The following is a 22,349-nucleotide window of genomic DNA, read 5'->3' as shown; positions in this document are numbered from 1 at the left end:
GGTTGAAGTGTTTCTACCAGCCACATTTTTAACATTATATCAAAATATTGACATATTTTCTACAGTGTTAATAATTTGCATTGCTAGAAATAAAAGCTGGATGCCCCCCCCCCCCAAAAAAAATAAAGAAACACTTAGATGGACAACTACTGACATGTTTGTGCACACACACACACACACCTGAGGGATCTACTGTTGGGGAAGACTGAGGATCTGAGTGGTAAGAAGAAATGAGAAGCATAGACTCTGTGGCCAAACTGCCTCAACTAAAGTCCCAGCCCTGCTACTTACCTGCTATGTGACCTCAGGCTGTTTGCTTGACCTTCACATATAGAAAGTAGGTGGACAGGTCCTTGTAAGCTGCCACACTTGACACCATCCCCCTCCACATACTTCTCTACAGATCTGCAACTCCATGCTGAATGCAGGAGTCTCTGTGATGCTGACTCCTTCCTGAAGCCTGTTCATCAGTCATTTCTCCACAAACCCAAAGCCAAACTGAAGTCCATCCTGACAACCTGTGATTTCTTCATCAGCCTTTGTTTCAAACTACCAACCAAATGGACTACCCCAGAGCTAATTACTGTGGGAGTTTGTAGCTTGCCGAGATGACCTGGCAATAATTTCCAAGAGTTTCTTTAAGAAACAGATTTGCAATTACTTCATCACTCTTCCATAACACAGGTGGAATGTATAGGAACATTTGGTTTCTTTATTGGGAAAATAATCCAAATTCCCTTTTCTCTTGCTCTCTTTTTGTTCTAGCATTTCAAGAAACATAATTTAATGCAGAGAATTGGTTACACAGGTGATGGAAGAGCTGAGAAGCCATGAGTCAACCCTGAGATCAGCAACAGCAAGAAGCCACTGCCATCACCAAATTAAAGGGACAAATGGAGGAGACAGTTATACCAGAACTAGGGGCTAGGGCCACTCAGAGGAACCAGAGTCAAGGCAGGATAATCTGGGAGAGGATGGAGGCACAGTGAAGATGAACCTGAAAAACCCACAAAAGGTGAAAGAAGGAGAGAAGTGCTCTCTGTACAAGCTTCTTATTATTATCCTTGCTTCATGTCTTGGAACTCAGAACTTGTCCTATATACTGAGTCTTAGACAGAAATTTCTTCTGTTGAGTTTGCCTTCCTGCCCTGGTGTCCTCAGGCTATCCAGAGCCGCCAGAGAGAGCTTGGGACACTGAAGGATGGGCTCTTGGGGGTCCTGCCTTCCTATTCATCCAGGTTTTCTCCAGGTGTCATTTTGGATCCATAGCTGTCAATGCCTGAGGTGTCTACAGAGCCATGCCCATGTGGAGGAGCCCAGAACTCACGTAGTCAATGATGCACTCGCTCTCTTTGTCATCCCCTCGCAGCTTTCTCACTAACAATTGGATGAAGTCCTTGAAGGTTGTTGCCATGTAAATGTCTTCATTTTCTAATTCCATACCATCACATAGCTCTTTCACTTCTTCCACCAGTCTGAAGGAAAGGAGATATTAAAGAGTAGGACCACAGAAAGAGGCATGGCAGACATGCATTCTTCTAGCAGCAGAGGTGCTGGTGTCAAGCACATTTATCCAGAAGAGACTTTCATCCTAGCACCTCAAACATGAGTATTAGTCTAGAACTGGGGTTCAGATCCCAATCCATGGACTGAGAAGGCCCTGGTTTCAAGTTCTGGCTCCACCACTTACTAATTTGTGATCTTGGGCAAGTGACGCACTCTTCTGAGTCTCAGTTTCGTCACCTGTAACATGGGAGTAATTATAGCTCCACTATTATTTTGTGATGAGTAAATGAGATAATCCAATTATTAATAACTAATATGAGATCAATAATAATAATTTTCAAAAGACACTGTTAAACATGAAAAAAATGAGCCACAGATTGGGACAATATATTTCCAAATCATATAGCTGATAAAGGAATTTCATTCAAAATATACAACAAACTTTCAAAATTCAACACCAAGAAAAAAACAATCTAAGTAAAGATGGTCAAAAAATTGATCAGCTGTATTACCAAAAAAAAGAAACATGGATGACATGTGAAAAGATGCTGAACATCATTAGTCATTAGGAAAATGCAAGTTAAAACCAAGAGACATGGCTAGATACTCATGAGAAAATCTAAAATTGTAAAGCCTGACCATACCAATTACTGGTAAAGATATAGAGCAACTGAACTCTCATAAACTGTTGGTAATATTGTAAAATGGTACTTTGCAAAGAGGTTTGGCAGTTTCTTAAAAATTAAACATACGCCTCTCATTTCACTTTCAGGCATCTACCCAAGCAAAATAAGTGCCTTCATATAGACAGATGATGACAGAGTAGGAAGCTCCAAAAGTGCATCCCTCCACCTAAATAATTATTGAACTTGTAGGAACTGCCTGAATCAAATGTTTTGGAACTCTGGAGTCAAGTGAACACTTGCAGTATCCAGGGAAAAGCATGATGAGGAGCTGGCAAATGTCAGTAAATTTCAGCGACTTTTAGCCTTTCAATGAGGTATTGGTTGCCATCTCTTATCTCTCATCTTTGTGGCAGGAAGCCATGCAGGCAGCAGGCCATACTCCTGGTTGCAGCTGGCTGGAGCCAGGGTGGGCAATAAGAACTCTGTCTTTTGTAACTCAAGATTATGTGTTCTGAGTGTTGATACTGAACACTGAGGAGCCAGCACGAAGTCTGGCAGTCATTGTTTCAGTCTCCACAGGCTGAAGCAGCTTCCTGGGATTTAAAGAGGCAGTCCATTTGTTTGTTTGGTTTTTTACTTTCTTTCCCTTTGGGGAGCCAGACATTTAACAAACTCTTGGCTAGGTTACAAGCTGACTGTACAGATAACAGAATAGAAATTTTAATAACTGACTACATACAAGAAATACCCACTTTAAAAAAAAAGTTTGGATAAGTCACAAATGAATGGCTCCAGCCTGCAAGAACTTGATTTTGAAAACCCTAAGAAATGACAGAATTAGACTTTCAGAAGTATCACAATAAAATACTCAAAATATTGTTTTAAACCAAAAAAAAGCAAAAAATATAGAAAATATAGCCCATTCACAGGAAAACAGGAATTTAAAACAGGAAATCCTGAGGAAGAACAGATACTGCAATTGTTAGTCAAAGATTTTAAATCAACTGTCTTAAATATGTCCAATGATCTTTTTAAACCATGAACAAAGAACTAAAGAATATCATAAAAATGATATATGAAAATGACAGTGTTAACAAAGATAAAAATTACAATAAGAAACCAAACAAATTCTCAAGATGATAACTACAATTATTGGAGTAAAAATTCTCTAGACAGGTTCAACAGCAGATTTAAACTGGCAGAAAGAAAGCATCAGTAAACTTGAAATTACCTAGTATGAGAACCTGAAAAAAAAAGTGAATAAAAATAATTGAGCCTGAGGAACCTGTGGGACATCATTAAACATATCAACATACCCATTATGGGAGTTCCAGTGGAAACCAAAAAAAAATTTATCTAAGGAATAATAATTAGAAAGTTCCTAAATCTGAGAAAACATGAATATACATGTCCAAGGAGCTCAATGAACTCCAAGAAGGATAAACTCAAAGAGAACCACAATAAGACACATTACAGCTAACTCACTGAAATGCAAAGACAAAGAAGAAACTGGAAAAGCATCAAGAAAGAAGTGACTCATCACATACAAAGGATCCTCAATAAGATTAAAAGCTGATTCTCCTCAAATACCATGAAGAACAAAGGCAGTGGAATAGAGTCCTGAAAAAAAATAATCAAACAAAAATTAACAAAAGGAACATTAAGACATTTCTAGATAAACAAATGTTGAGGGAGTTCATTACCTGTAGACCTGTCCTACACTAAATATTAAAGGAAGCCTTTCAAGCTGAAATGAAGGGCACTAATGACTAACTGAAAGCCATAAAAAAAAAGGAAAAAGAAAACACTGGTAAAGGTAACTACATAGGTAAATGTGAAAGCCAGCAGTATTGTAATTTTGATATAGTATATAAGTTCTCTCTTTGTCTTATGTAATATAATAAGCAAATGCATGAAACAGTAAGTTAAGTTCTATGTTAATGGCTATACAATGCACAAGGACATAATCTGTGAAAATAACAATATAGAGGGGGAAGGACAGAGATGCATAGGAGTAGAGTGTTTGTGCACTATTGAAACTAAGCTGGTTTTATTTTAACTAGTTATTATAGGGTTAAGATGTTAATACAATCTCCAAGGTGAAACTAAAAATAACTAAAAAATAAGAAGGGAACCAAAATTATACATTACCAAAAAAGCAGCAATGGAAAAACGGAGGAATATATGAGACATACAGAATACAAATGAATAAATGCCACAGGTAAATCCTCCTTTATCAGCAGTCTGGATAAATGAAATGGAAGAGTGAGTGAAAAACAGCATTCATCCATATGCTACAAAAGATTCACTTTAGATATAATTACATAAAAAGTTGAAAGTACAAAATGGAAAAGATATTCCATGCAAATAGTAAACAAAGAGGGTTGGGGTGGCTACATTTTGGCAGACAAAATAGATTTTAAATTGAAAAAGTTTAAAAGAGACAAAGAATACTGACAAGTTTGACACAACAAGACAACATAACAATTAAAAACATATATGCACCGAAAAGCACAGCCCCATAATAAAAAAAATTGGCAGAATTGAAAAGAGAAATATACATTTTATAATAATAGTTAGATCATAAATCCCCAACTTTCAGTGATAAATAGAAAACCATACAGAAGATAGAGAAATAGAGGACTTAAGAAAACACTATAAACTGCGGCGAGGGGGGGGGGAGGTATAAGGGGACTAAATGGTAATGGGAAAAAAATGCAACCCCCCCACTATAAATCAATTGTATATATACAGAGCATTCCACCCAAGAAGAGCAGAATTCATATTCTTCTCAAGTCCAAATAGGATATTCTCCAGGATAAGTCATTTGTTAGCCACACAAGTTTTAATAAGTTTTAAAACATTGAAATCTTATAAAGTATCTTTTTATCACAATACAATAAAAGTAGAAATCAATAACACAAAGAAAACTGATAAAAATCACAAATATGTGGAGATTAAATACACATTCTTTCTAAATTTTTAATTTTTCCAGTTTTATTGAAAAATAATATACATCATTGTATAAGTTTAAGGTGGAGGGCATGATGTTTGATTTACATATATTGTAAAATGATTACTATGATAGGTTTAGTTAACATCCATTGCCTCATTTAGATACAATAAAAAAGAAAAATTTTACTCTACTCTTAACAACTTTCCTGTATATCATACAGCAACATTAACTATAGTCACCATGTTGTACATTACATTCCTACTACTTATATATCTTATAACTGGAAGCCTGTACCTTTTAACCACTTACATCCAAACCCCTTCCCCAAACACCCCTACCCCACACCTCTGGTAACTACAAATCTGATCTCTTTTTATATGAGTTTAGAGGGTTTTGTTATTGTTAGGTGTTTTGTTTTTTGTTTTTGTTTTTTGGAAGACTTCATGTATGAGATCATACAATAAATGACACTTTCTTCTTTGAAGATTTTTTATTTATTTATTTCTGGAGAGGGGAAAGGAGGCAGATAGAGAGGGAAAGAAACATCGATGTGTGGTTGCCTCTGACTCGATCCCCACTGTGGACCTGGCCTGCAAGCCAGGCAGGTGCCCTGACTGGAAATCTAACTGGTGACCCTTTGGTTCCCAGGCCATGGCTCAGTCCACTGAGCCACACCAGCAAGGGCTAAATCACACTTCCTTAAACAACCAATGGGTGAAAGAAGTCACAGAGGAAACTATAAAGTACCGTCAAAGAAAAAGAAAACCACAACATACCAAATCTTATGGATCACAACAAAAGTAGTGCTAAGAGGGAAATTAACTGTAAAAACATACATTAAGAAAGAAGAAAGATGTCAAGTCAATAGCTTAACTATACACCATGTAATTAGGAAAAGAAAAGCAACCTAAAGCTAGCAGAGAGAAGGAAATAGTAAAGATTAGAGCAGAAATAAATGAAATAGACCTGTAGTATTCCTTTTTTTTTTTTTTGAGTCTCTTTGTCTGGTTTTGGTATCAGGGTAATGGATGCAGACTTTGTAGAATAAATTTGGAAGCGTTCCCTTTTCTTCATTTTTTTCTGTAATAATTTGAGAAAGATGGATTTAATTCTTTACATTTTTAATAGCATTTGCCTGTGAAGTGATCTGGTCCTGGACTATTGTTTGGAGTTTTTTGTTTACTTATTTTTTATTTAATGGGGTAACATTGGTGAGTAAGACTATATAGGTTTCAAGTGTACATTTCTATGACACAACCTACATATTGCATTGTGTGCCTCCCCCCAATGTCAAATCATCTTCTGTCACCATATATTTGACCCCCTTTACCCTTTATGACTCCCCCACTCCGCAGCCTTCTGTTTACAACCACACTGTATTTATGAGGTTTTGTCTTTCTTGGTTATTCAGTTGTTGCTTTCACTTTTATATTTCACATGAGTGAAATCCTATGGTTCTTAACTTTTTCTGTCCGACTTACTCTGCTTAGCGCAATAGTCTCAAGGTCTATCCATGCTGTTGCATATAGCAGTATTTCATCTTTTCTTGTGGCTGAGCAGTATTCCATTATACATTTGCAGCACATCTTATTTAATCATCTATCGAAGGACAGTTCAGTTGTTTCCGTGTCTTGACCACAGGGGATAATGCTGCAATGAACATATGGGTGCATACATCTTTGTGAATAAATGTTTTTAATTTCTTGGGCAGATATCCAGAAGAGAAGTTGCTGGGTCATCTGGTAACTCTATTAATTTTTTGAGGAACTTCCATACTATTTTCCATAGGGGCTGTACCAGTTTACATTCTCACCAGCAGTAAGTGAGGGTTCATTTTTCTCCACAATCTCTCCAACACTTGCTATTACTAGTCTTGCTGATAATCGGCATTCTAACACATGTGAGGTAGTATCTCATTGTAGTTTTGCATTTCCCTAATAAGTAGTGAAGTTGAGCTTTTTTTTTTTTTTTCATATTTCTACCGGCCACTTGTGTGTCTTTTTGGGAAAAGTGTGTGTTCAGGTCCTCTGTGCATCTTTAATTGAATTGCTTCTTTGGTGTTGAGTGGTATGAGCTCTATTTTTTTAATCATTTTTATTGTTATTCTATTACAGCTGTCCCAATTTTTACTTCTTCACCCTCTTCCACCCATCCCACACCCTGCTCCACAATCAATTCCAATAATGTTGTCCAGTTGTCCATGCTCATGGGTCATTCATACATGTTTTTTGACTAGTCCCTTCCCCTTCTTTCCACTTTTATCTCCCTCCCCCATCCCCTCCAGTCACTTTCAGTCTGTTCCATGTTCCCATGCTTGTGGTTTTATTTTGTTCATTAGTTTATTTTGTTCATTAGATTCCTCTCACAGATGAGATCAGGCAGTATTGTCTTTCACTGACTGACTCATTTCACTTAGTATGATATTTTCCAGTTCCATCCATGCTTTTGCAAAAGTTAGGAGTTCTTTCTTTCTGGTGTGTAGTGTTCCATTGTGTAAATGTGCCATAGTTTTTTGATCCACTTATTTACTGATGGGCACTTAGGCTGTATCATTTGGATGTTAACCACTTGTGGAAGCTGTTGTCTGTAAATGTCTTCTCCCATTTGGTTGGTGGTCTTTTTGTTTTCTCATCAGTTTCTTTTGCTGTGCAGAAGCTTTTTAGTTTGATATAATCCCATTCAGTTACTTTTGCCTGTACTTTCCTTGTCCTGGGTATCAAATTCTCAAAATCTTCTCTAAGACTAAGGTCCATAAGTTTAGTACCTATATTTTCTTCTATGTAATTTATTGTTTCAGGTCTTATATTTAGGTGTTTGATCCATTTTGAGTTCACTTTTGTATATGAGGACAAAGTGCAGTCTAGTTTCATTATTTTGCATGTGGCTTTCCAATTTTCCCAGAACCATTTATTGAAGAGGCTTTGTTTTCTCCATTGTATATTTTTGGCTCCTTTGGCAAAAATTATTGGTGCATATACATCTGGGTTTATTTCTGAGCTTTCAGTTCTGTTTCATTGCTCTGTGTTTGTGTGTTTTTCTGCTAATACTATGGTGTTTTAATTACCATCCTTTTGTAGTATCATTTGAAGTCAAAGAGTGTGACACCTCCAGTTTTGTTTTTTTCTCAGGATGGCTTTGGCTATTTGAGGTCTTTCATGATTTCATATACATCTGACGTTTCTTTTTGGTTTTTCTTGAAATGTTTTTCAGACTTTAATGCAGATTGCATTCAATGTGTATATTGATTTGGGTAATATGGACATTTTAACTATGTTGATTTATCCGGTTCATGAAGCTGAATATTTGTGCATTTCATTGTGCCTTTTTCCATTTCTTTTAATACTGCTTTGTAGTTTTCTGTATTGTTGGGATTTTGTGACTAATGCTTCATTTCATTGCTAGTAATCATTCTGTTCAGATTTTTGTTTCCTCCTGGTTCATTTTTGGAATGTTGCACATTTCTACAAATTTATCCATTTCTTCTATGTTATCCAGTATAATTGTTTATAGTATCCTTCAATGACCCTTTGCATTTTTTTATTTACTTATTAAAGTATATTTTTTTAATTATGCTATTACAATTGCCACATTTTTTTCTCCCTTCTATTCCCCTTCACCCTGCACCCCTCCTCTCACCAACATCTCCTCCACTTAAGTTCTTTGGTTTCTCCATTTTCTACATTGTTCCTAACCTACCCCTGTCCATTTTGTACCTACCACTTATGTTTCTTATTCCCTGTACTTTCCCCTTTCTTCCTTCTCTCCCTGCACCCCCTGCTGATAACTCTCCATAGCATGTCCATTTCTGTAATTCTTTTCCTCTTCTACTTGTTTGCTTAGTTTGTTTTTGTTTCTTTAGGATCAGTTAATAGTTGTGAGTTTGTTGTCAATTTACTGTTCATATTTTTGATCACCTTCTTTTTTTTAGATAAGTGCCTTTAACATTTCAAATAATAAGAGCTTGGTGATGATGAACTTCTTTAACTTGACTTTATCTGAGAAGCACTTTATCTGCCCTTCCATTCTAAATGAAAGCTTTGCTGGATAGAGTAATCTTAGATGTAGGTCTTTGCCTTTCATGACTTTGAATACTTCTTTCCAGCCCCTTTTTGCTTGTAAGGTTCCTTTTGAGAAATCAACTGAGAGTTTCATGGTAACTTCTTTTTAGGTAACTTTCTCCTTTGCTCTTTCTGCTTTTAAGATTCTCTCCTTATCTTTAACCTTGGCTAATGTAATTATGATGTCCCTTTGTGTGTGTGACCTTGGGTCCAATTGCTTTGGGACTCTCTGAGCTTCCTGGGCTTCCTGGAAGTCTATTTCCTTTGCCAGACTGGGAAAGTTCTTCCTCATTATTTTGTCAAATAAGTTTTCAATTTCTTGCACTTTCTCTTCTCCTTCTTGTACCCCTATGATTCAGATGTTGAAATGTTTAACATTGTCCCAGAGGTTCCTAAGCCTCTCCTCCTTTTTTTGAATTCTTGTTTCTTCATTCTGTTCTGGTTGAATGTTTATGTCTTCTTTCTGCTCCAAATTGTTGGTTTGAGTCCCAGTTTCTTTCCTTCACTGTTGGGTCCCTGCATATATTTCTTTATTTCACTTTGCACAGCCTTCACTTTTTCCTTCTGTTTTGCAACCATACTCAACCATTTCTGTGAGCATCCTCATTACCAGTGTTTTGAACTCTGCATCTGACAAGTTGGCTATATCTTAATTGCTTAGTTGTTTTTCTGGAGTTTTGATCTGTTCTTTCATTTGAGCCATATTTCTTGGTCTCAGAGCACCTGTTAAGTTGTAAAGGACAGAGCCTTAGGTGTTTTCTGGGGCAGGGCAATCCGAATGGATGCATTTTGGCACTGTATGTGGTGGAGGGGTCAGAGAGTGAACAATACCTCTTAATTGGCTCTCAGCCAGCTTTCAGTCACTTCCCTTGCTACCCACAGGAAAATTGGGCCCTTCTAGTGCTAATTCCCAAGTAGGTGGGTTTTTATACATTCTTTGACCCTGTGAGTCCTTAAAATGAACTCTCTTCTGAGGTTTTGGGTTTCTCCTGCTGACACAACACCCACAGGTTTTTATATCTAGAGGTTTTGAGGCTTTCTTGTCTTGTGCTGGAACCCTGGGTTGCACATTCTGTCTCGCTCCTCAGTTGTTCCTCCCCAGTTGTTCCTTCCAGTTTATCCACTTGCAAATGTGGGACCACCTGGTCCACCAGCTACCACCTTGCCGCACGTCCTTTCCTTGCTGCACATCCTTTCCTTCCGGGTTGCTCCTCTTACCAGTCTGAACAAATATTTTTTTCTTTAACTCATTGGTTGTCAGACTTCCATACAGTTCAGTTTTCTGAGAATTCTGGATATTTTATGTTTTTAAATTTGTTGTTCTCCTTCTTTTGGTTGTGTGGGGAGGCAAAGTGTATCTACCTGTGCCTCTGTCTTGGCCAGAAGTTGACCCTTTGCATTTCTGTGGTGTTGGCTGTAACCTCTTCTCTTTAATTTTTTATTTTATTCATTGGGCTCTCTTTTTTTCTTGGTGAGTCTAGATAAAAGTGTAAACATTCTCAACAAACTGTTAGCGAACTGAATTCAACAACACATTAAAGTAATTATATACCATGATAAAGTGGACATTATCCCAGGGACGCAATGATGTTTCAATATCCACAAATCAACATGATATACTGCATCAGCAAAATCAAAAATGAAAATCATATCATTATAGGAGATGCAAAAACAGCATATGATAAAATATAATACCCATTTATGATTTTAAAAAATCTCTGAACAAAGTAGATCTAGAGGGAACTTACTTCTATGTAATAAAGGGAATATATGAGAAACTCACAGCTAATGCCATACTCCATGGTGAAAAGGTAATAGCTTTTCCTCTAAGATAAGATACAAGAAAAAGATGTCCACCTCCACCACTATTATACAATATTGTATTGGAAGTCCTAACCATCATAATGAGACAAGAAAAAGAAATAAAAGGCATCTAAATTGAAAAGGAGAAAGTAAAATTGTATTTGTAGATGACATAATGCTATATACAAAAAATCTTAGGCCCTGGCTGAATGTCTCAGTTGGTTAGAGTGTCATCTCCTATACCAAAAGGCTGCAGGTTCAACCTTCAGTCAGGGCACATACTTAGGTTGCAAATTCAATCTCCAAGTGCAGCACATATGGGGGGAAACTGATTGATGTTTCTCTCACATCAATGTTTCTCACTCTTCCTTTCTCTCTCTCTAAACTCAATAAACATATTCTCAGGTGAGGATTAAAACAAAATCCTAAAGACTCCACCAAAAAAACTATTAGAACTAATAAATTAATTCAGTGAAGTTGCAGGATACAAAATTAATATACAAAAATCCATTGTGCTTCCATATACTAATAACAAATGATCTGAAGGATAAACTAAAAACAATTCCATTTATAACTGCATCAAAAAGAATAAAATACCTAGCTATAAATTTAACCAAGGAAGTGATACATCTTTACTCTGAAATCTCTAAGACATTGAAGAAATTGAAGTGGGCACAAATAAGTGGAGGGCTATATTGTGCTCAGGGATTGAAAAGATTAATATTGTTGACATGTCCATACCATCAAAGAAATCTACAGTTTCAATGCAATACCAATTAAAATACCAATGGCATTCTTCTCAGAAGTAGAAAAAGTAATCCTAAAATATGTATAGAACCATGAATGATCCCAAATAGTGAAATCTTAAGAAAAAGGAACAAAGTTAAATGTATCATGCTCCCTAATTTCAAATTAATCTATGGAGTTGTAAAAAGTAAAAAAGTCTGGTAGTGCCACAAAAAATGGACACAACGATCAACAGAAAAGAAAAGAAAGCCCTTAAGTAAACCCTCACATATATGGTCAATTAATCAAAGGAGGCCAGAATATACAATGTAGAAATGACAGTCTTTTCAATAACAAGTGTTGGGGAAAGTGGATACCACATGTAAAAGAATGAAGCTGGACTACTTCTTGCATCATATATAAAAAAGCTCAAAATATGTTAAAGGCTAAATTTAACACCTGAACTTACGAAACTCATAGAAGAAAACATAGGCAGTAAGCTCTTTGACATGGGTCTTACCAATACCTTTCCAGACAATTCTCCTTGAGCAAGGAAAACAAAAGCAAAAATAAACAAATATGAGTACATCAAATTGAAAAGCCTCTGCACAGCATAGGAAACTATCAACAAAACAAAAAGACAACAACCTACTAAATGGGAGAAGATATTCGTAAATGATATATCCATAAGGAGTTAGTATCTGAAATACGTAAGAAGATCATACACCTCAACATAAAAAAAAAAACAAACAAACAATCTGATTTTAAAATGGACAGAGGACAGGGATAGATATTTCTCAAAAGAAAACTATAAATAGCCAACAAACATATGAAAAGATTCCCAGCATTAATAATCCTCAGGGAAAGGCAAATCAAAACAATGGGATACCACCTCATATCTGTCAAAATGATTCTTCAAAAAGTAACAAATAACAAGTACCAGTGAAGATGTGGAGAAAAGGAAACACTTGTGCACTGTTGGTAGGATTATAAATTGATTCAGCCACTATAGAACTACCATATGATCTAGGAATTCCACTTTCAGGTGTTTATTAGAAGAAAACAAAAATACTAATTTGAAAAGATATATGCAATATATGTACCATAATGTTCATAACAGCATTATTTATGATAGCCAAGATATGGAAGCAACTTAGGTAACATCAATGGATGAATGAATAAAAAAGATTTGATATGCATATACAATGGAATATTACTTAGGAATAAAATGAATAAAATCTTGCCATTTGTAACAACACAATTGAACTTAGAGGTGAAATAAGTTAGACAGGAAAGACAAATACCTTATAATACCACTTAGATGTGAAATCTAAAAAAAAGTACAAACAAAACAACAAAAACAGACTCAGAAACACCTCAGAACAAATTCATGTTCCCAGAGGTATAATCAGTAGAATAATGGGTGTAAAAGATGAAAGGGAATAAGAGGTACAAACTTCCAGTCATAAAACAAATAAGCCACAAAGATATAGCATAAAGCTTAGGGACTATAGTCAATAATATTATAACATTTTTTCAGTGACAGTTCCTAGACTTAGTGTGGTAATCACGCTGTAAGGTACATATGTGAATGATGAATCACTACATTGTACACCTAGAACTAATGTAATATTGAATGTCAACTATACTTTAATAAAAAAGTTTTAAATATATTTTATTGATTATGCTATTACAGTTGTCCCCTTTTCCCCACTTCATTCCCCTCCACCCTGCACACCCGTTCCTACCCACATCTCCCCCTTTAGTTCATGTCCATGGGTCATACATAGAAGTTCTTTGGCTTCTACATTTCCCATACTATTCTTACCCTCCCCCTCTCTGTTTTCTACCTACCATCTATGCTACTTATTAGCTGTACTTTTTCCCCCTCTCTCCCCTCCCCACTTCTCTGCTGGTAACCCTCCATGTGATCTCCATTTCTGTGGTTCTGTTTCTGCTCTAGTTGTTTGCATAGTCTGTTTCTGGTTTTGTTTTATGTGTGGTTGTTAATAATTGTGAGTTTGCTGTCATTTTACTGTACATATTTTTTATCTTCTTTTTCTTAGATAAGTCCCTTTAACATTTCAAATAATAAGGGCTTGGTGATGATGAACTCCTTTAACTTGACTTTATCTGAGAAGCACTTTATCTGCCCTTCCATTCTAAATGAAAGCTTTGCTGGATAGAGTAATCTTAGATGTGGGTCTTTGCCTTTCATGACTTTGAATACTTCTTTCCAGCCCCTTTTTGCTTGTAAGGTTCCTTTTGAGAAATCAACTGAGAGTTTCATGGTAACTTCTTTTTAGGTAACTTTCTCCTTTGCTCTTTCTGCTTTTAAGATTCTCTCCTTATCTTTAATCTTGGCTAATGTAATTATGATGTGTCTTGGTGTGTTCCTCCTTGGGTCCAACTTCTTTGGGACTCTCTGAGCTTCTTGGACTTCCTGGAAGTCTATTTCCTTTGCCAGATTGGGGAAGTTTTCCTTTATTGTTTGTTCAAATAGCTTTTTCACTTGTTGCTCTTCCTTTTCTCTTTCTGGTACTGTAATTCAGATGTTGGAATGTTTAAAGATGTCCTGGAGGTTCCTAAGCCTCTCCTCCTTTTTTTTGAATTCTTGTTTCTTCATTCTTTTCTGATTGGATGTTTCTTTCTTCCTTCTAGTCCACACCATTGATTTGAGTCCATTTCCTTCCCAACACTATTGGTTCCTCGTACATTTTCCTTTATTTCACTTAGCATAGCCTTCCCTTTTTCATCTAATTTGTGACCAAATTCAACCAATTCTGTGAGCATCCTGATTACCAGTGTTTTGAACTGTGCATCTGATAGGTTGACTACCTCTTCGTTGCTTAGTTGTATTTTTTCTGGAGCTTTGATCTGTTCTGTCGTTTGGGGCATTTTTTTTGTATCAACATGCCTGTTATGCAGTGAGAGGTAGAGCCTTAGGTGTTCACCAGGGCGGAGCAACCCATGTTGCTAGGTTGTGCTGTTGTATGTGGGGCAAGGGTCTGAGAGGGAGCAATGGCTCTTGCTTCACTCTCTGCTGGGTTTCATTCACTTCCCCCACTACCCACAAGCAAATTGTGCCCTTCTGGTGCTGATTCCCATCTGGGTGGGCTTGTGTATGTTCTAGGATTCTGTGGGTCTCTTCAACAAACTCTCCTATGAGGCGGAAGTTTCTCCTGGCCCCTCAGCCCCCACAGGTGTTTTCAATCAGTGGTTTGAGGCCTTAGTTGCCTGCACTGAGACCGTGAATTGCGTGTCTGTTCCACTACTCAGTTTCACCTGGTTTATCTGTGGGCGAATGTGGGACCACCCGGTCCACCAGCTGCCATGCCTACTGTGCCCCTCCACCATCTGCCACCTTGCTGGGTCTGCCAGCCACTGCTTTGCAGTGAGCCCTCTCCACCCCAGCTTCCTGTCTCTGCCCCTCCTGTTGGTCTGTATGAATGTGTCTTCTTTAACTTCTTGGTCATCAGACTTCCATACAGTTTGATTTTCCATCAGTTTTGGTTGTTTTTTGTTTTTAAATTGTTGTTGTCCTTCTTTTGGTTGTGGGAGGAGACACAGTGTGTCTATCTACACCTCCATCTTGGCCAGAAGTCCTACTTTAATAAAATTTTTTAAAAATAAAGAAATAGTGAAACACAAAATAATAGCGAAAATCAATGAAATCAAAACTTGGTAACTTGGAAATATTAACAAAAGTGACAAACTTTTAGCTGAATGTCCAAAAAAAAAACAACAAAAAAACCCTCAAATTATTAGAATTATAAATGAAAGAGGAGAGATTATACCAATTTTTCAGGAGTGAAAAAGATCATTAGAGAATACTATGGTGAATTATATGACAATGAATTTGATAACATACATGAAATGGACAAATTTGTAGAAGCAAATGATATATCAAATGTGATGTATTCAGATCTAAGATGGCTACAGAAGAGCTGGAAGCTCTGTCTACTTCCTCCTACACCCAGACTGGTTTTGCAGCTAAACCACAGAGCAATCAACTCAAAAACCAAGAGTGAGTGAGAGCATGTGTGAGTGTGTATGTGGACAACAGTGTGGGGAGTATGTGTCAGTGGGAAAGAGCCTGCCCACCTGAATGGCACTGGGGGGTAGGCAGCCCAGGCTCTCCTAATGGGGAAACTACCATCACCACTTCCCAACCAGGCACTTCTGGCTGCACAGATTCAGGGTGGCTGTGGATCTGCTCAGGAACTATGAGGTCTGGGTGCAGAGAGAGACAGCTCAAGAGGTGCTGACTGAAACAGTGTGGTGGTAGCAGGCCTGGCCAAGGCTGAGAATCACTGGAGGGAGCAGGGAGAGAGCCCTGCTACTGCCCCATGTTATAGTATCACTGAGAGACCTTCCCAGTGCCACTCAGGAGAGATCAGAGAGAAACTTTATCTAACATTGTCGGAGGCTCTGACGGGTTGTGTCAAGCTCTGACGGGTTATGGCCAGCTCTGACTGAGAGAGACCTTGTGATTTTTGAGGAGAGGGAGCATGCAGAGAACAGGCCCCCCAGGGCTCAGTAGTGCAGTGCAGTGTCACATACCAACTCTTTTAAAAGAGGAGCTGAGGCAGGACTTGAGACTCAATAGAGACCTGGTGCTCAAGTACACATGCGTATGTGTGTGGCAGCTCTCCCAACAAAGAACTCAGAGGGATAGAGTCATGCTGAAGGGACTGTGGGACCCAACACAATATGGCTGGTGAGCAGGGGACTATACAAAGTGAAGAGAGTTCAAGCCTAAGTGTACTGCGAGAGAGGAGCAGGCTGGGGAGTGGATGGTTAGAAACTGAACACTTGAGATTTGCTATAGCCAGGCAGAACCTTTCACAGACAGACAAGGCCAACACCCACCTGCAGGATTATACAATTTGCAGATCAGTGACACCAGGCTCAGGAGCCCGTAGTTGGGTGCATTTCCAAAGAGGAAAGAAGAAAAAGGTCTAAAACAGCCCTTTACCAGCCACTACGAGCTACATGTTCCATGGGCCCTTATCCACTGAACACCGTAGATCAGAGAGATTAAATACAGAAGCAACAGTGGGTGTTCATGACCCTGCCCAGCCTTGGCACCTAGAAAGAGCTGCCTTCCATGTACAGGAAAGAGCTGCCCCTTTTACAAAGATTGGCCCTCACCAGAAATCACAGCTAATTCACCATAAACCATACATTATTAGAAAGAATCTGGGACAGAAAAGGATGTATGGTGAGGGGGTAAGAAAACACTCCCACCATCTTCCCTGAAGACTGAACAGTGCCCCCTAGGGGTGACCCAGAGTTCCCACCCTCCAGATTGCACCAGAGGTCCCCTCTGGAAGCAGATGGAGAAGGTACTGGCAGAACTCTTGGGTCATTAAATGAATCACTCCTGGTCCCTGGGCTGATGGAAATCTGGCAAGGCAGAACAGAGGGGACCAGCCAAATCAAAAGTAGACAGCCACAGACTGTGGATCACTTGTACTCTCAAACAGGTGTGGAACCACGGGTTCCATTACCACGGGTGGAACCAGAAAGAAAAAAAAAAGTGACAAACACTGGATTCTATTGAGACAAATTCCAAAGTGGTCTTCTTCATGATTTTCATTATTTTCTCTTTTATTTCCTTTTATGTGCATTCCAAGAGCATCCACTTCAGAAGACCAAGGAGACTACACCACTGAGTCACACAGGTTTGCTACCATAGAAGGTCACACCATGAAGACATGGAGTCAAAGCAGATCAATTTAATATGCAGCAATAAACCAAAGAGTCACTTTAATTGGGGGCAAAGAAACAACCCCCAATCAAAAGGAATGGAGGAATCCCTAGTAAAAGTGCTACATGAAACTGAGGTGAGAAAACTATCAGACATTGAGTTGAAAATAATGGTTATAAGAATGTTCAAGGAGGTCAGTGAGAACTATAAGGAACTCAATGAAAGCTACAAGGAACTTAATGTGAACTATACCAGCAGGAGAAAAGGATACAGAAGCTATCAATAACAGCCAGGAGGAAATGAAGAATATAATATCTAAAATGAAGAACACAATAGAAGGGATTAAAAGCAGGCTAGATGAAGCAGAGGACTGGATTAGAGAGCTGGAAGGCAAGGTAGTAAAAAACTCCCAGGCAGAACAACAAAACAAAAAAAGACTCAAAAAGAACAAGAGGGCTTAAGAGGGCTGTAGGACAAAATGAAACATAATAATACTTGTACCACAGTGATACCAAAAGGAGAAGAAGTGGGGCAAGGGACAGAAAACTTGTTTGAAAACAATAATGGCATAAAACTTCCTTAAACTGATGAGGGAAAAATTCACACAAGTCCAGGAAGCACAGAGGGTCCTAATCATGATGAACCCAAAGAAACCTCCCCTAAGACACTTTGTAGTTAAAATGGAAAATGTAGTTAAAGACAGAGAGAACTTTAAAGGCAACAGGGAGAAACAGCCAGTAACATAACAAGGAAGCTCTGATAGGACTATCAGCTGATTTCTCAACAGAAACACTACAAGCCAGAAGGGAATGACAAGAAATATTCCAAGTAATAAAAAGCAAATGCCTGCAACCAAGACTGTTCTACCCAGCAAAGCTCTCATTTAAAATGGAAGGCAAAATAAGGCATTTCCCAGACAAAAAGAAAGGCTAAAAGAATACATCTCCACCAAACCAGCATTGCAAGATATGCTAAAGGAACTACTTTAAGAAGATGAAGGAAAAAATGGGGAGAGAGGAACAGAAGTACAAAGGGAAAAATAGCAATGAATATGAACCTATAAATAAAAACCTTAAATGTAAACAGTTAAGTGCTCCAATCAAAAGACATAAGGCAGCTGAATGGCTAAGAGAACACAACACACATATATGCTGTCTACAAGAGACCCACAGCAGGACAAAAGATCTACACGGACTGAAAGTGAATGGATGGAGAAAGATATACCAAGAAAATGGACATGAAAAGAAAAGCTGCAGTAGTAATACTTATATCAGACAAAATAGATTTCAAAACAAAGACCATAAGAAGAGACTAAGATGCACATTACATAATAATTAAGGGAGTTATCTATCAAGAATATATAACCTTTGCAAACATATATGCACCCAACATAGGAGCACCTAAATATTCAAAGAAAATCATGGAGGACTTCAAGAAAAATGTAGACAGCAACACACAAATCATAGGAGATTTTAGCATTGACAACAATGTACAGATCTTCCAAGCAAAAAATCAAGAACAATATTGTGGCATTGAGCAACACTCTAGATTAAATGGACTTCATTGATAGATTAAGAACCTTCCACCCCAAAGAAGCAAAATATACATTTGTTCTAAAATGCACATGGAATATTTTCAAAGACAGACCACACAATAGGACACAAAACAAGCCTCAACAAATTCAGGAAAATTGAAATCATATCAAGCATCTTCTCAGATCACAATGGACTGAAATTAGAAACCAATCTTAAGGAAAAAAGTGAAAAACATTCAAAGACATGGAGACTGAATAACATGCTATGAAATAATGAATAGTTTAACAATGAGATAAAAGAAGAAATCAAGTTTCTGGAAACAAATGAAAATGAACATGTAATAGCCCAAAATCTATGGGACAGTGAAAGCACCCTGTGAGTGAAGTTCAAAGCAATACAGGTCAAACCCCAAAAGATAAGAAAATCTCAAATAAACACTCTAAGCCTACATCTAGAAGAGCTAGAGTAACACAGAGAAACAAAGCCAACAGCAAGAAGAAAGAAGGTAATAATCAAGATTAGAGGAGAATGAAATGACATAAAGACCAAAATAACAATTCAAAGGATCAATAAATCTAGAAGGTGATTCTTTGAAAGATACAAAAAACTGACAAGCTTATAACCAGACTCATCAAGAAAAAAGTTATTAGAGCGCCCTAATAAATAAAATCAGAAGTCAAAGAGAAGTTACAAAAGATACCACAAAAATACAAAGGATTGTAAGAAATTACTATGAACAAACTATATGCCAAGAAACTGGACAATCTGGGTGAAATGGACAAATTTCTAGAAACATTAAATATTCCAAAACTGAATTGAGAAGAAGCAGAAAGCTTGAATAGACTGATAACAACTAGTGAAATTGAAAGGGTAAACAAAATATTTCCAGCACACAAAAGCTCTGGAGTGGACAGCTACACAGGAGAATTTTTAAAAACATTTAGGGAAGAGCTAACCCCCATCCTGCTCAAACTATTCCAAAAAGTCCAAGAAGAGGGAAGACTCCAAAACTTTTTTTATGAGGTCAGTATCAACCTAATTCCAAAACCAGATAAAGACACAACAAAGAAAGAATACTACAGGCCAATATTGTTGATGAACGTATATGCTAAAATCCTCACCAATATACTGGCAAACCAGATCCAGCAACACATTAAAAAGATCATACAACATGATCAAGTGGGATTCATCCCAGGGATGCAAAGACAGTACAATATTTGCAAATTGATAAACATAATATACCACATAAACAATATAAAAGACAAAAATTACATGATCATATCAATAGATGCTGAAAATTTATTTGGTAAAGTACAATACCCATCTATGATTAAAACACTCAGTAGTGTGGGCATAGAGGGAGAATTTCTCAACATTGTAAGGGCCATATATGAGAAACCTATAGACAACATTATAGTCAAGAGAAAACTACTAAAAGCTCTCCCCTTAAGGTCAGGAACAAAAGAAGCATGTCTGCATTCTCCACTTTTATTCAACATAGTACTGGAAGTCCTAGCCACTGTGATCAGATAAGAAAAATAAATAGAAGGCACCCAAATTGGAAAAGAGAAAGTAAAACTGTCATTATTCACAGATGACATGATAGTGTACATAGAAAACCCTAGTCTCCACCAAAAACTTGACCTAGTCTCCACCACTCTACTTGACCTAATAAGTGAATTTGGCAATACAGTGAGATACAAAGCCAACATGGAGAAATCAATGGCATTTTTGTACACCAGCAATGCAATATCAGAAAGAGAAACCAGGAAAAAAATCCCATTTTATATAGCAACAAGAAAAATAAAATACCCAGGAACAAACCTAGCCAAGGAAGTAAAAAACCTGTGTTTGGAACACTACAGAACATTGAAGGAATAAATTAAGGAGAGATACAAATAAATGGAAGCTTATACTGTGTTCATGGATTGAAAGAATTAATTCATCAAAATGCCCATACTACCCAAAGTAATCTATAGATTCAATGCAATCCCTATTAAAATATCAATGGCATATTTCACAGATCTAGAACAAACATTTCAAAACTTTATATGGAACCAGAAAAGACCCAAAATAGCCTCAGCAATCTTGAGAAAGAAGAAGAAAGTAGGAGGGATGACAATTCCTGACATCACACTATACTACAAGGCCATGATAATCAAAACAGTCTGGTATTGGCATAAGAACAGACACATAGATCAATGGAACAGAATAGAGAGCCCAGAAATAAACCCATGTCTCTATGGTCAATTAATATTTGACAAAGGGGGCAGGAGCAAACAATGAAGCAAAACTGTCCTGTTCAATAAATGGTGTTGGGAGATTGGGACAGGCACACGAAAAAAAATTAAACTAGACCACAGACCTACACCATACACTAGAATGAACTCAAGATGTATAAAATATAATTCACAACATGTTGAGAACCTCACTGCCTAGTTTCAGAAGTTATAACTCCTCATGGTTAAGGCTGAGTGAGAGTGAGCTAAGATATCCAAGCTTTCTTGCCCACTTCAGATTCCGACCCTAAGCCACTAAAGAGACAAAGCTTATCCCGCTGGCAGAAGCACCACCTCTACCCACTTTACTCCACCCTGCCTGGCCCCCAGTGTATAACCGGTTAGCCAATGATGGGTAAGATTCCTCAAGGGAGGGACAACCTAAGACAGGCAGGGTCATGAGGGCATCCTCAAGGAAGGACTAGGGGGGCTACAGAAAAAGGGGGTGATGAACCCTCGCCGCATGGCTTTGACATAGTCTGAGCTCTCATTCTGTCTGCTAGAAGTCTCCTCATCTCCTGGCTGCCTTACTTCCCCTGTCCGACTTAAGCCTGAAACAATGCTAGAGGTGGGTGCAGCCCTGTGCTGGAAAGAGCAGATTCCGAGGGGTGATCAGGCCTAAGAAAGAATGCATAAAATCCTGTGAAACCTGCTTTGCTAATGCCCTCAATTTAAATAAGGGTCCAAGCATGAAATGAGTTTGTTTCCCCAAAGTTTTATGGCCCTTTAGCTATCTGGCCCTGACTTAAAATAAGCCCTCATAGTTCTTTGAATGTTATCTATTGTTTGATCATTACTGTCTGACAATGATTGATGAGATTTACATATATGCCCTGTATTCCTATGCATATGAATCCCATAAAATCCCATTGAGGAAAAGGCTCCTGTCCCTTCTCCTTTGAGAGATCGGCCACCTTTCCTCCCCAAGCAGATCATGTCTTAGTAGACTTATTCTCATCTGTGGCGGCCATGGGGTGTCCTGTGGCTGGAGCCACCATACATCTGGTGCCCAGAACAGGGGCCTGATGATTCAGGACTTGCTCTGAACAGAGGCTACAAGCCATGGTCATGGATGGCATACCTAAGAGGACATAAATTAGCACTTTCATCCCCCCAGAGACAGGGGCATCTCTCAGTAAGGCCCCCA

General features: G+C 37.9%; 1 protein-coding gene across 2 annotated transcripts in view; it reads right to left on the bottom strand.

Annotated features, from left to right (window-relative positions):
- The window catches only part of ALDH1L1 (aldehyde dehydrogenase 1 family member L1), a 109,334-nt gene that overhangs the window by 38,903 nt on the left and 48,082 nt on the right, over positions 1-22,349 (bottom strand). For both annotated transcript variants that reach the window (XM_045849630.1, XM_045849631.1), the window contains exon 10: positions 1,328-1,475. In XM_045849630.1, the coding sequence (XP_045705586.1) occupies positions 1,328-1,475 (148 nt within the window). The remainder of the gene's footprint in view (positions 1-1,327; positions 1,476-22,349) is intronic.

The sequence above is a fragment of the Phyllostomus hastatus genome, unplaced genomic scaffold (assembly GCF_019186645.2).
Source record: "Phyllostomus hastatus isolate PE091 unplaced genomic scaffold, TTU_PhHast_1.1 phas_contig_80, whole genome shotgun sequence".
Lineage (NCBI taxonomy): Eukaryota > Metazoa > Chordata > Mammalia > Chiroptera > Phyllostomidae > Phyllostomus > Phyllostomus hastatus.
The sequence above is the reverse complement of the archived record's forward strand: the minus strand, read 5'-3'. Positions and strand labels throughout refer to the sequence as shown.